Source organism: Chiloscyllium plagiosum, unplaced genomic scaffold, assembly GCF_037043375.1.
Source record: "Chiloscyllium plagiosum isolate Xiang-an unplaced genomic scaffold, Cpla_swu_hap1 HiC_scaffold_16, whole genome shotgun sequence".
NCBI lineage: Eukaryota > Metazoa > Chordata > Chondrichthyes > Orectolobiformes > Hemiscylliidae > Chiloscyllium > Chiloscyllium plagiosum.
Genome location: NW_028270154.1, coordinates 409,697 through 424,830, shown reverse-complemented (window position 1 = coordinate 424,830; position 15,134 = coordinate 409,697). Strand labels below are relative to the sequence as shown.

General features: G+C 40.2%; 1 protein-coding gene across 1 annotated transcript in view; it reads left to right on the top strand.

Annotated features, from left to right (window-relative positions):
* The window catches only part of stard15 (StAR-related lipid transfer (START) domain containing 15), a 164,272-nt gene extending 151,758 nt beyond the window's left edge, over nt 1–12,514 (top strand). Inside the window, exon 6 of the mRNA XM_043711001.2 lies at nt 897–12,514. Coding sequence (XP_043566936.1) covers nt 897–1,127 — 231 coding nt within the window. The 3' untranslated portion in view covers nt 1,128–12,514. The remainder of the gene's footprint in view (nt 1–896) is intronic.
* The last annotated feature ends 2,620 nt before the right edge of the window (nt 12,515–15,134 follow it).

Sequence of the window (15,134 nt, the reverse complement as noted above, 5' to 3'; positions counted from 1 at the left end):
TCTCCTTCTGATGCCCTTCTACAGGAGGCCAGGGTCCCATGTATCTCTATCCCTGCTCCATCAGAAGATGAGTCAGGACCTCATTGGTCAACTCGGAGCCAGGACCCATCAGTCGACCCAGCATTGAAGGAGGTGCGGGACCTCTGCAGCGTGGCTGTCTCCAGCTCAGAGACAGTGGACATTGATGCGATGGCACTAGTGGAAGCAAGAAAGGAGCACATTGCCAGGACCCCGGGATTGATGTCAGCCGACAGCGATTGGAGAAGCTTAGAGGGTGAAGGCCACAGAGAAGGAAAGATGAACGTTTGAAGCTGCTTCAGTTTAAGTAATATCAATAACAATTAATTTATTCAGTATTTTATCATTTATACGGTTTATTCAGTCATTTATTTAATAATCCAAGATAACGTCTGAACGTGGCAACATTATCCACTTTTCACTGTACCTGGATACAAGTAACAATACATTATATATATAAATAAATAGATAGATAAATAAACAGACAGATAGAAAAGATAAGATTGACCCATGGCCGGGATTAATAGAAAACAAAATCTGGCAACATCTGTGGAAAAGAAGGGGACATAATTTTAAAGCAAAAAGCAGGAGATTTAGACAGACCTATGGCAAATATTCTTCACTCAGAGGATGATGGGAATCTGGAGGTTAGGTGAAGCGAGAAACCTCAAAATAATTAAAAAGTACTTGGATTTGCACTTGAAATGTAATAACATTCAAGGCTATGGGCCAAGAGTTGGAAAGTGGCATTGGTATAGATTTAATGAAATTTTTTATTGGTGCAGACTTAGTGGGCTAAATGACCTCTTCTATGGTGTATGATTCAACGATTCTATGATACTAAACCTCAAACAAGACACGCTCTTTGTTTTCTCTAGGCTATGAAGCGGATTTACAAAGCCTGTTTGAAATATCCTGAGTGGAAGCAGAGACACAACCCTAACTTCAAGCCCTGGGTGTATCCTGAGCAGAACACGCTGCCGAGTCTCAGTCTTTCGGAACTCTCACTGCAGCACGCCTCATCACTAGAGAACATTGACGAAAGCAGCTTGTCGGAGGAGAAGGTTCACATCAGTGATGAGGAGGATAGCTATACGAAGGACTCATAACACACAGGAACAGGAGAGTTTAAAAGAATGCAAGTGATAGAATCATTTATGTGGAATTAAAGACTCAGTATCCCTTTTACATTAAGTCGCACATCTAAACCAAGTGTCAGACTAGTCTGTCTCTGCAGCAATGAAACCATATAACACAAGACTTTAAAATTATTAACAGTTCGGTGTGTCTTTATTGACAAACACTGCAGTTAGATCCAGGATTAAGCTACTTTGAGTAGACACTAAAGGTTTGGCTGCATTTTCCATCCTGGTCCCTCAAAAGACAATAACCATCCTCTATCGTGTAACTCTGCGATGTAGGTTATTGGGTGTGGATGGATTGGCTTGCGATTTTGCTACGTCATTGTGTTTTTTATTTTCATTCATCACAAAAGAAGCAAGCTGTTCCCATTCCCACTGAGCTTTGGCTACGTTTGGATGCTGCTTCTATTGGAGAACACCAGCAAACAGTGAAGCTAATGTCAAAAGGGATACTGCCTCTTTTAAAATCCTTACAGCCTCCATTATTCAATCAGACTCCTTCAAAGGCACCAGTTGGCAGACTCATCCTCACCAAACTGCATTTTAGGATTTACAAAGATTAATGTTTCGTCTGATTCAATGACATGAACTACATGAGAAACTTTAACCCTCATTTGTATTGTTATTATTAACTGCTTCCAATTGCCAGTTTATAAAATGATAACTTAGTGGGCTTTACTTGTTCTATGTTGTATGATTCTAAGCCTCAAACAAGACACACTCTTTGTTTTCTCTAGGCTATGAAGCGGATTTACAAAGCCTGTTTGAAATATCCTGAGTGGAAGCAGAGACACAACCCTAACTTCAAGCCCGAGGTGTATCCTGAGCAGAACACGCTGCCGAGTTTCAGCCTTTCGGAACTCTCACTGCAGCATGCCTCATCACTAGAGAACATTGGGTGGCACGGTGGCTCAGTGGTCAGCACTGCTGCTTCACAGCACCAGGGACCTGTGTTCAATTTTACCCTCAGGCAGCTGTCTGTGTGGAGTCTACACATTCTCCCTGTGTCTGTGTGGGTTTCCTCTGGGTGCTCAGTGTCTTCCCACAGTTCAAAGATGTACAAGTTAGGTGAATTAGCCATTCTAAATTGTCCTTAGTGTTCAGGGATATATAGGTTAGATATATTAGTCACAGGAAATGTAAGATAATGGATCTGGGTGGGATACTGTTCAAAGGGGCGGCATGGACTTGTTGGGCTGAAGGGCCTGTTTCCAAACTGTAGGAATTCTAACTTAAGTTTAGGCAAGGTTTCTAAATTTCAGGTGAAACTGTTGGTATTGGTGAGATGAGAATAAACATCCTTGTGTTGTGACACAGGCCACAATATTGAGATCCTAGGCTAGTATTACATTGTCCTTATTAAAAAACTTCTTTAATCAGACCAGCAGACAGTGCTTCTCAACCAATAGGATACGGTTATATATTTCAAAGGTAGGAGTATAGCAGATAAGGCAGATGAGCTTAGAGCCTGGACTAGTACATGGAACTATAATATTGTAGCCATTACAGAAACTCAATTGGAGAAGGGCAAGATAGGCAGCTCAGTATTCCCAGGTTTAGATGTTTCAGGTGTGATAGAGGGGGATGTAAATGGGCTGGAGGAGTTGTATTCCTGATCAGGTGAGATGTCACAGCTGCACTAAGAGAGGACATCTTGGAGAGCTCATCCAGAGAGGCCTTTCAGATAAAACTTAGGAATAAGGAAGATGTGGTCACTATGATACGGTTACACAATAAACCTCCCAATAGCCAGCAGCGGACAGAGAAACAGATATATAAGCAGATGATGGAAAGATGTAACATAACAGAGTTGCTGTTGCGGGTGATTTTAACCTCCCCAATATTGACTAGGATTCCCTTACTGCAAGGGGCTTAGATGGGGCAGAATTTGTAAGGTGTAGCCAGAAGGGTTTCTTGAAATAAGATATAGGTAGTCCAACTTGGGAAGAGGCCATACTAGACATTCTACTGAGGAATGAGCCAAGCCAAGTGATTGAAGTTTCAGTGTGGGAGAATTTTGAGAAGAGTGATCTTAGTTCCATAAGTTTTAAGATAGTTGTAGCAACAATGAGTCTGGTCCTTGGGTGAAAGTGTTAAACTGGGGAAATGCTAATTACAACAGGCAGGAAGAAAAAGGATTTTAGATGATCAAGATGGAGGACAGGAAAAATTGTGGCTGTAAGTACTGCTCCTTTTTGAGATACTTTAGGTGTTAGAAGTGATTTCCTCTAATTGCAGGAGCAGCAATTACTATTTTAGACAGTTGCATTATTTTGGAACTTTGGGGTAAAAAGATCAAAACAATGGCACTTTAAAAAGAAGGGACACAAATAAAGGCAGAGGTGACACGGGCAGAGAAAGAAACCTATCCTGCTGTCTGACACAGCAATGAATCTGCACAGTTACTGCCTTTGCTGTTTGAGTTTATGTAGTTCTGGACATGTCAGGTGGGGGTGAGATAGTGATGGAAGAGATCAATTTGAGACTGGTACAGTGGGAAAAGAAGCAAGTCAAACAGTCAAGGCAGGCAGGAACAAAGCAGAGAACAAGGTAGGACAGATAAATTAAAATGCATTTACTTCAATGAAAGAGGCCTAACAGGGAAGGCAGATGAACTCAGGGACATGGTTAGGAACATTGGACTGGGATAACATAGCAATTACAGAGACGTGGTTCAGGGATGGAAAGGACTGGCAGCTTAATGTTAGAGGATAGAAATGCTACAGGAAAGATAGAAAGGGGGGGGGTCAAGAGCAGAGGGGGTGTGGCATTTTGGGTAAGGGATAGCATTACAGTTGTACTTAGGGAGGATTTTCTCGGAAATGCATCCAGGGAAGTTATTTGGGTGGAACTGAGAAATAAGAAAGGGATGATCACCTTAATGGGATTGTATTATAAATCCTCTAATAGTCAGTGGGAAATTGAGAAACACATTTGTAAGGAGATTTCAGTTATCTGTAAGAATAATAGAGTTGTTATGGTTGGGGATTATAACTTTCCAAACATAGACTGAAACTGCCATGGTGTTAAGGGTTTAGATGAAGAGAAATTTGTCATGTATGCACAATAAAAATGTTCTGATTCAGTATGTGGAAGGAGCAAAACCTGACCTGCTCTTTGGAAATATGGCAGGGCAGGTGACTGAAGTGTCAGTGGGGGAGGATTTTGGGGCCAGTTACCATAATTCTGTTAGTTTTAAAATAGTGATGGAAAAGGATAGACTGTATCTAAAAGTTTGGGGTAGCATGGTGGCTCACTGTTTAGCACTGGTTCCTCACAGCACCAGGGTCCCAGGTTCGAAAATCAGGAAACAGTTTTTCAAAATGAAAAGTCAGAGAGAGCTGGAAATTACTGCCTCAAATTTCAGTGGGCCCTGGGGTAACTGACTCTTTCAAATCTGAGATTGATAAATTTCCCACTGGCCAGGATATTGTACTTTGGGAAACAAAGGCGAGTTAATTGAGTTGTCAGGTTGATAAGACTAATTGAACAGTAGAGCAGACCCCAGGGGCTGAATGGCCTCTCCTGTTCCCAGTGTTTGTATGGCGAGGGAAGTCCTACACTCACTGCCTGTTCCAGAGGAACTGAGTGCTGCCTATCAGGGTGAGAGTTTATGTGCAACCCTATTTGGTATCTCTTATATTACCTGTGATAAAAATCACACTCACTAGTGATGCTTCTCTATCATTCAGAATCGAGAGTGTGGTGATGGAAAGGCACAACAGGTCAGGCAGCATCCACGGAGCAGGAGAATCAAAGTTTCAGGCAAAAGCCCTTAAATTCCTGGTGAAGAGCTTATGCCCAAAATGTCAATTCTCCTACTTTGTGGATGCTGCCTGACCTGCTGTGCTGTTCCAGCACCACACTCTCGACTCTGATCTTCATCATCTGCAGTCCTCACTTTCTCCTCTACCATTCAAAGTCTAGCTTCAGACTGTGATCAATAATATTTACTGCCTGTGCCAGTGTATATAAGGTAGAGTGTGACTGGTACCTGCAGAACTGCACACCATCAAAATTAACAGCTCCATTAGGATATATGTGGGAAAATTTTTATCACACTAGATTTTGAAAAAGCTGCTTCAGTTATAAAGGGCAGGACCATATCTGGAGAACTGCTACAGTATTGGTCGCTTTATTTAAGAAAGGATGTATGTGCATTTGATGAAGTTCATGGAAACATAGGAGCAGGAGGAGGCCATTCGGCCTTTGAGCCGGCTCCATCATTCATCACGATCATGGCTGATCATCTAACTCAGTAGCATAGTCCTGCTTTCTCCCCATAACCTGTGATCCCATTTGTCCCAAGTGCTATATCTAGCTGCCTCTTGAATCCATTCAATGTTTTGGCATCAACTACTTCCTGTGGTAATGAATTCCACAGGCTCACCATTCTCTGGGTGAAGAAATATCTCCTCATTTCTGCCCTAAATGGGGTTCCCAGAATCCTCAGACTGTGACCCTTGTTTCTTGACTCTTGGTTCCCACCATCAGGAACATCCTTCCTGCATCTACCCTGTATAGTCCTGTTAGAATTTTACAAGCCTCTGTGAGGTTCCGCCTCATTTATCTGAACTCCGGCAAAAACAATCCTAACCTAGTCAATCTCTCCTCATACATCAGTCCCACCATCCCCAGAATCAGCCCTCACTGCACTCCCTCGAGAGCAAGAGCATCCTTCCTCAGAAAAGGAGACCAAACTGCACACAATATTCTAGATGTGGCCTCACCAAGGCCCTGTATAACTGCACCAACATATCCCTGGTCCTGTACTCAATCCCTCTCACAATGCAGGCCAACATCCCATTTGCCGTCTTTACTGCCTGCTGCACCTGCATACTTACCTTCAGTGACTGGTGCACAAGGATACCCAGGACCCACTGCACACTCCCCTCTCCCAATTTACAGCCAATCGAGTAGTAATCTGCCTTCCTGTTTTTGCTTCCAAAGTGAATATCCTCACATTTATCCAAATTACACTGCATCTGCCATTGATTTGCCCACTTGCCTAACCTGTTCAAAATATCAACTCTGCATCCTCATTACAGTTCACCCTCCCACCCAACTTTGTATCATCTGCAAACTTTGAGATGTTACTTTTTGTTCCCTCATCCAAATCATTAATATATACTATGAATAGCTGGGGTCCCAGCACAGATCCCTGTGGCACCCCACTAGTTACTAGTTATGTTAACTCCTATTCTTTCCTAGCACCATTTCTCTACTAACATTGATCTCTCTCAGTTCTTCCCGCTCACTAAATCTTGCATTCTCCAACATTTCTGGTGTCTGATTTGTGTTCTCTTTTGCAAAGACAGAACCAAAGTATGTATTCAGTTGCTCAGCCATGCCTTTGTCCCCGATTACACATTCCCCCAGTTCTGCCTGTGGGGGACTTGCATTTGTCTTCACCAATCACTTTCTCTTCATGTACCTATAGAAACTCTTTGTATCAGTCTTTATGTTCCTTGCAACGTTTCTTTCATATTGTATTTTCCCCTTCTTAATCAGTCCATTGGTCCTTCTATGCTGAATTCTAAACGGTTCCTTATCCTCAGAGTTCAGAGAAGGTTTACCAAACCAATATCTGGAGCAGGTAGTTTATCTTATGAGGAAAGGTTGGAAAAACCAGGCTAGTATAATCTGTAGGTTAGAGAGTAAAGGTTGGATTGATTATCCCTCATCCAGCAAATGTAACCAATGATTGTATTTACCAAGGACTCTCCTGCTCTCTCTCCCATTTGCTGGACCCCTTGGCCATATAGCCTGAGACAAATAGCCTTCTCCCTCATCTTTTCATAGATTGTCAAAATCTAGTTGCCATGTCTACAGAGTAAAGGATGATTTTTTTCCTTTTATTTCATGCTTCAAGTCCATTACCAGAGCTTCAGTAAAGTTGCTGATAGAATATGCTGTACTGGATTTACATATACTGCATCTTTCACTGATTTCTTCTGTTAGATTTATGAAAAGGCAGCATGTGGCTCAGTAGTTAGCTCTGCTTCCTCATTGCACCAGGGACATGGGTTTGATTCCATCTTCGGAGTGGCTATTCATGTGGAGTTTGCACATTTTCCCCGTGTCTGTGTGGACTCGGTTTCCTCCCACACTCCAAAGGTGTGCATGTTAGGTGGATTGCCCATGGGAAATGCAGGGTTACAGGGATAGGATAGAGGGGTGGATCTAGGCAGGATGTCCTTCAGAAGATCAGTTTGGACTCAATAGACCAAATGGCCTGCTTCCACATTGTAGAGGTTCTATATAAAATGCTGAAGGCTCTTTACTGGTGCATGTGGAGAAAATTGTGAACTAGGGGGTCACCCATCTAAATCAGAGAGGAGGTGAATTATTTTCTCTTATAAAATGTGTCTTTGGAACTGTCTTCCTGAAAAGTCCTTGAATATTTTAAGGCAGAGGTGGATTGACTCTAGTGAACTAGCGGATGAAAGGCTATCAGGGATAGGCATGAATGTGGATTTTGAGAATGCAATCAGATCAGCCATGGTCTTACAGTATATAGCATAGAAACAAGGCCTTTTGGCCCACCATGTCTATGCCAACCAATAAACACCAAACTACACTAATCCCATTTACCAGCATTTGGTCCATAGTCCATTGTACCCTGGCATTTTAAGTGCTCATCCAGATGCTTCTTTAATGTTGTGAGAGTATCTGCCTCCATTATTCTTTCAGGCAGCATGTTCTATATTTCTACCACCCTCTAGGTGAAAATATCTTTTCTCACATCCCCTCTAAACCTGTCTTATTGAATGGTGGAGCAGGCTCAAGGGATCTACTCTGACTCCTTGTTTGAAAAATACACAATTTCTATTAAAGCAAACTTGAATTCAATTCTGGCATGTTGGTTTGGTGCCCAGATATTTCACTAAGATGACATTTGTGTCTTTTAACTTGATACTCCTCAGTATGAAGTTAGTCCATAAGATTATAAAGTATAGCTATTTGGCCATTTGGCCCATCATGTCTGCTCTACCATTCAATCATGACTGATACATTTCTCAACTCCTTTCTCCTGCCTTCTCCCCTTTGATTCCCATACTAATCAAGGAGCCATCTATCTCTACCTTAAATACTTTCAATGACTTGCCCTCCATAGTCTTCCACTGTCTTCAGTCATCAGTGTAATGTGAGAGCTCCTAGGATTCTCCAAAAAATATAAGATTACAATAAAGTTTAGGTACAGTTAGTATCTGGAAAGTAAAATGTGCAAGAGTTGACGGTGGATTACAAAAGGAATACAAATTGATAGCGTAAGCTTCATTTTTATTAGATTATGCTGCAAACCCAACAGGATCTTTCTTCAGGATAAACTAGCAGATACTGTGAGGTGTTACCTTGCAAAATCTAAATCTAAAAATCTAAATCAGATTGTCTGGACCTTTATATTTTTAAACATATTATCAATTTTTCCCTTTCAGGGTGACCATTTAAGATTCAATGTGTAAAATAGTTTTCTTTTTTATAAGCTAAATATCCTCAGCCATGGTTGTGCAATTTGAAGGAGTTTGAATTGTGTTCTATTTAATACACATCTTAAAACTATTATTAATACTAAGATTAGATTTTGACAATATTGTTCTGTTTTGTGCAAGTGACTGAAGCCTACAGCTTTTGTGCTTAAAAGTCTTTCACCTTTAAGTGCGCTGCTAACCCTTTTTTCGTCAAAATGCTAATTAAATGGAGCAGGAGCTTGTAAAGACAAGTCAAGCATTTATCAAGGAGCTGGCAATTAACATTCAAAAGGCACTACTTAACCCTTTAGAGCACGGAATGTCTTTTGGAACTTGTATGCTAATTAACTGCCAAATTTGATGTTTCTCACTTTGATTCGATCAGAAAATATTCAACAAACTTTTACGTTATGTACACATCAGGTTTTATTTTCTGATGACATTGTAAATTACATAATGAAGGAGGATTTGGATACTCTGTTGACAAACTACTGATAAACTTGATTAGTGAAGACCAGAAATCAACTTTAAAGTATGAATGCAACCAAACATGGTGTAATGCTATCATAGATTAATTTTGTGCAAAAAAAGGCACTCAACTCTGTCATCCTGTATTCTCTATGTTTGACGACAGACAAGATTTGGATAATAGAGCTAAGACCAGAAAGTGCTGGGGAGTTGTGAGTGCTGAGTTTCTCCAGCATCCACAGTATTTTATTCATTGAAAAGTTGGGTTTGATTCATGGCATTTGTGTAAAAGTGTTGACAGTACTGGACTACTGTGCTGTCAACAGCATTAATATGTTAGCCAGAGACTATTGTAGATTCTGTTCTTAGTTTTAAGACCTGACAATGAATGAATTTGTTTTGATATTGTGAAGCAAGCCAGAATCGGGAGAATATCCATGTTATCAGACAGTAGCAGTTTACCTGGTAGAAATTCCATTACTCTTCAAGTAACAAACATTTAAAATGAAAATTCTGTGACTTTCATTTGGAACTGTAAAGCTTTGCGATTTTCATACCTACATTCTCAAGTATAATTAGAGAAATGAACTGAACAGCAAGTTATTTTTATCACTTTATGACTATAAATTCTTTAATTTTGTTTAAGATCAATACTATTTTAATTGAGCAACGTGTTACATTTCTGAACAAAATTAAGTTTCTCTCAGATGGATTAAGCTTTCAGGCTAATTTATACATTTTACAAGTATTTTGATGAGGACAAACTTGCCAATCTACACTCCCTACAGATACTTGTGTCAGCTTTAATGTGGCCTAGAAACAGAAATTGTGGAATTACTCAGCAGTTCAGGAGCATCGTGAAAGTTAGTGTCAATTGCATGTTATGGTAAGGTAATTCCATGAAATACAGATGAAAGCCATTGTTTGATCAAGTACTTAGAGCACTCATAAAGAGAGACTGCTGGGATATAAGGTCAGTAGATAGAAGCAGATGTATGTAATGCTGCATTCTGTGAATATTGCAATTATCAGGAAAAGTAACAGTGTTGACTTCCATCTTCATCAACTGATTTGGGATTGAGTTAGTGGGTATTAAGTTTAATCATGACCTATGCAGGACTGGGGAAATTTGACTGGCTTTGTTTATTGAGCATCCAACAGCCTCTGCCATTCCCACAGCTGGAAAAATGTGATAGTGGCAGGAATGTGTCAGAGAATCCTACAGCCACAGATCTGCATTTCACTAGCACCACAATATCATCCACTTATTCTATCAACATAATCCCCTTCCCCTTGAACCGAACTACTTGGGGGCCACTAGAGTCTGTTTCTCTCCCCACTGGCACTGTCTAACCTGCTGTGGATTTCCAGCACTTTTTTTTTGTTTGTTTTATTAGCATTCCAAACTTTGCAATATTTAGAGTTTGTATTAACACTGTCTTTAATTGCCTTAATTAGGTTTGGCCAGTTTGGAACATCAAGCATGTGCCAGACAAAACTCCAAAAAATTAGCAATTTCAGCAAAGTGATAGTTATTGTTGGTGCAGATTCAATGAGCTGAAGGGCCTTTTCTGTGCCGCATGACTCTAGGACTCTAAAAGAAAACTGATTACTTGAAGGCAATGCCTTTGCTTCCCAGAGTCCACTGTCCAGTCCAGCTGACAATTCCCAAGGCCTTCCACAGACATGCACTCTGAAACCCTGTCCATCACTGTGGGGAGCTGCCATAAAGAATAAAATTCTGCCATTTTTATGTTTCAACGCTTGGAACAAAGAATTTCCTACTTACATACTCATGTGCACACAAACCGTTCGAACACTGTTGAGCGCCTCACAGTCAGTGTCAGGGTTTGCTATCCACCTTTTTAAAGGTCAGTCAGCCTTCAGCCTCCAATCCCCTCGCACTGACTACAATTGCAATGTTTTGTCAGTGAACCAAAGCAAATTGACATTAAAGGATTTTATTAAAATCTTTGTGTTTTGTGCTGTTTGCTGTTGTGCATTCTATCTGATAGTTTGTTTAATTTTGTTCATTTTATATTTTGTTGTCTTAGATGTGGTTTGAAAGGAGGAGTCAGTGTTGATCTCAAATACCGGGTGACAGTAATTGGTGATAAGTGATATGACACATGGATTGCCAGCTGTGGTTTCATCTTGATGTTCACAGTCAGTTGTATTTTTGACCAAATTCTTTTCCAACTGGCCATATTTATATACGGTATCTGTGCATATGATTATTGAACATTCTGGTAATTTCTAACTGTTACAATAACTCAGTGGGATAGTGCTGTACAAAGTGTCATTTTAACGGAATTCAGTTTCTATCACAAACCCCACCTCTAGAGGGAATATCATGTGTGCATTTTTTTTATGATGTGGAGGTGCTGGTTTTGGACTGGGGTGGACAAGGTCAGAAGTCACATGGCACCCAGGTTATAGTCCAACAGGTTTATTTGAAATCACAGACTTTAGCAGCACTGCCCCTTTGTCAGGCTGAAGAAGGAGTAGTGCTCCGAAAGCTTGTGATTTCAAATAAACCTATTGGACTATAACCTGGTGTTGTGTGACTTCTGACCTTGCCTTTTTGTAAAGTCTGGAGGAGATGAGAAACCATGATTTGAGTGTTTTTAAATCAAACTTTGTAATCAGGATGCAGAATATGTTGAGGTAATACAGAGGTTATAATATTAGAAAAATGAGGGGGCGAAGGAAATTGCTCTGAGCATTTGTGATATTAGGAATAATTTTGCATGTGCTACTCGCATCCCTTCTACTGTTATAACTTTAGCGAAGATGCATCTTCACATGGGTAAACAGCCTCCTTCTCCCTATATGTTGATGGGTGTGGTGGGGTGACACAATGCCCAGTTTACATCAGTTAGAATCTGCAATTGCACTTTCACCATCAATTTGTTCCAGCCTGGAATGAATATGTTTAAATTGTTCAAACTGTATATGAAATGGAAGGAATGACCAATTGAATCAGTTTTAATTATCATTGTCACATCATTTACTGAAAGTTAGTTTAGGAGCACAGTTCCCCTTTCCCCAAGCCACATCATCAGATGAGATTAGTCTGGCTTCTGTTCATTGATCATCTCGCAAAATCAGTTGAGTTTTTCACTGCATGCATTTGAATTACATTATGTTTCTAAGAAAACAGCATTTATTCTGAATGATATGAGCTGTTAAGGGATTAACTTTAGGCAACAATTATTTATTGAAATGAATGAATGTTTTGATTAACTGTTGATGTTTATGACTTACTGTAATTGAAATGAAAGATTCTGTATTCCATTTTGCTGATCCCAAGTTTCAGCTACTTTTGCACTTTCTTGTTTGTTAGTTTGTAAGACTAGAAGATTTCTTATGTTTCATGAAAATTAAATTAAAATACAACTACATTTCAGTTGACTTCCAAAACATTTCTGTTTTATTCATTTTTTCATGTTCCTTTCTCACAAAGAAGGGCTTATGCCCGAAACGTCGATTCTCCTGTTCCCTGGATGCTGCCTGACCTGCTGCGCTTTTCCAGCAACACATTTCCAGCTCTGATCTCCAGCATCTGCAGACCTCACTTTCTCCTTTCTCACAAAACAAAGCATCAATTTATCTAGAACCTGTAACATTGTGAATTATCCCAAGAAGTGTAATCAAATTGCTGAAGCCATATGGGGGATGTTAGAGTGAGAAACTTCATCAAAGAGGTCAATTATAAAGAAATAAGTGAGAGGCAGAGAGGCTTAGGCTAAGAATTCCAGAACTTATGAACTGAGGAACTGAAGTCAGCAATTAATGGCTGATTGAAAATAAAATTGATGATACAGAAGAGACCAAAGTTGGGAGAGTGCAAGTATCTCAGTGTCATGGGGCTGAGGACGTTAAGAGAGCAAAAAGGGGTCTACCCATGAAACAATGACAGCACTGGACTGCAAACCAATGGGCATTAATTGGCATCGGAAAGGGAGCACAGGCGTAATATAAATTTAAGGTCACACTGAAGAAGCATCGCTGTCATTGCAATGATCAAAATTTATTCAAAGAAACCCCACTGCACATAGGAATACCAATAATTTTATTGTGCCAAGCTCAGTGTGTATATTGTAATTTGTAGTCCAAAGTCAAGGAGATCAGTGAATCACAGAATTATTACAGCATAAAATGAGGCCGTGCATGACCTAGAGGAATCCTTAGGTTTTGGAAAACTGCCAATGTGACAAACTCTTTCAAAAAGGAAAGGAGGCAAAAGGAATAGTTTGGCCAGTGAGCTTCTCTAAACATCTAAAAATCTTCATCTGTGTAAAGGATGTTATAGCACAACATTTCATGGCATCGCTGGCTGGGCCATCCATATTTGTCTTGAGGGTGGTTAAGAGTCACATTGCTGTGGGTTTGGAGTCACATGGAGTCATAGATCAGGCAAGAATGACAGATTTCTTCCCTAAAAGATACTAGACGAGATGGGGTTTTACAACAATTGACAGTAGTTACATGGTTACCATTAGATTAGATTTTAATTCCTGGCTTGCATTGGATGGAGAAAAGTTTTCCAGTGGTCTGAGAACCTTTAATCTGTTTCTGTAGTTTGATTGTAATTTACATCCAAGGTTCCAGCTAAAATCTCAACATTTCCCCTTCTCTTTTCAGATGATGCCTTACTGTTTTACTCTTCCTTGAACTGAACTTGTATCTCCATTTAACACTGTTTAACAATAAAAACATATGGGTGTCTTTGGCCTAGTGAGAGGGGGGAATCTGTTCTGTCTTCATTCTCCGGTGAAACAAATCCACTTTTCAATTAGAATTCTGAAACTAAACAGAGTGCAGTTTGTTTGGAGAAAGTGAGGACTGCAGATGCTGGAGATCAGAGTCGAAAGTGTAGTGCTAGAAAAGCACAGTAGGTCAGGCAGCATCTGATGTAGGGCTTATGCCTGGAACATTAATTCTCCTGCACCTCGGATCCTGCCTGGCTTGCTGAGCATTGCCAGCACCACACTCTGCAGTTTGTTTGGGTCTTAGTGAACTTGAATGAAAGTGGCTTCTTGGCAAAATAGGGATTTTTTTTATCTTTGAAGGGACTAACTTGAGAATCACAGGGTGAGGTTCCCAGTGAATGGTTGTAATCAAGCCTTTCCAGACAAAGAGAAAATGACATCAACCTGGACATTCTAATCCCATTTTGTCAGTCTCTCTGAGCTGCTGACAGAAATTCAGTTGTCTCTCCACCTTCACTGCCACAATAAACCCTGAGGCTGTTATGTACTCCCCTTCGCCTATCCATTGGCTGGTTTTGGCTAGCTTCCATGTATTAGTATAAAGGCCTCTTTCTTCACCCGAAGCTATGTTACTGCACAGTCGTGCTCTCAGTACTCATCTATGTGCCTTACCCACCCACATTAATTAAGCATCACATTACTTCACTGCACTTTGTTTAAGTCAAATGTAGTAGCACAATTGAGCCTTTTTTGGCAAAAACTGAGCATATTTTATGGTTTTCATCTTTTAAATTGCCATGTGAAGATGCTTGCTGTCTTTAGAATTAAAGAATTTAGTGTTGTTTCTGTTCTTGCTTCTTCAAACACTTTGCTCCTTTTATTCAACTGAACAATAACCATTTCTCTCATGCTCAATTTCAGCAGGCACCTCAATTATTTCAACTAAAGTAGATTGAGATGATTATAAGGAAAGAAAATTATCCTCTTTTCAAAAAAATTCCACAACTTCTACAGGGGCAGTTTGAGCTTTAACCTACAAACAGAAAAACACAACTCGAAACGGTCTGACAGGTTGCAACAAGTTTCTTGTTGTAATTCTGGGCTGTCTTACATAAACTAAAGGGCATCAAAAATAACTGAAACCTCATATGACTGGATTCTGATGTCACTGCAGATTCATACTGATCATATCTTGACATTCAAACAATGGAACTTGGGAAGTTCCCAGCAAGAGCAGAATACGTGGATACTGGTAATAGTTCAGACGACCAAGGAACAAGAATAGGCCACACAGCTCTTCAGGTCTCCTCCGCTATTCG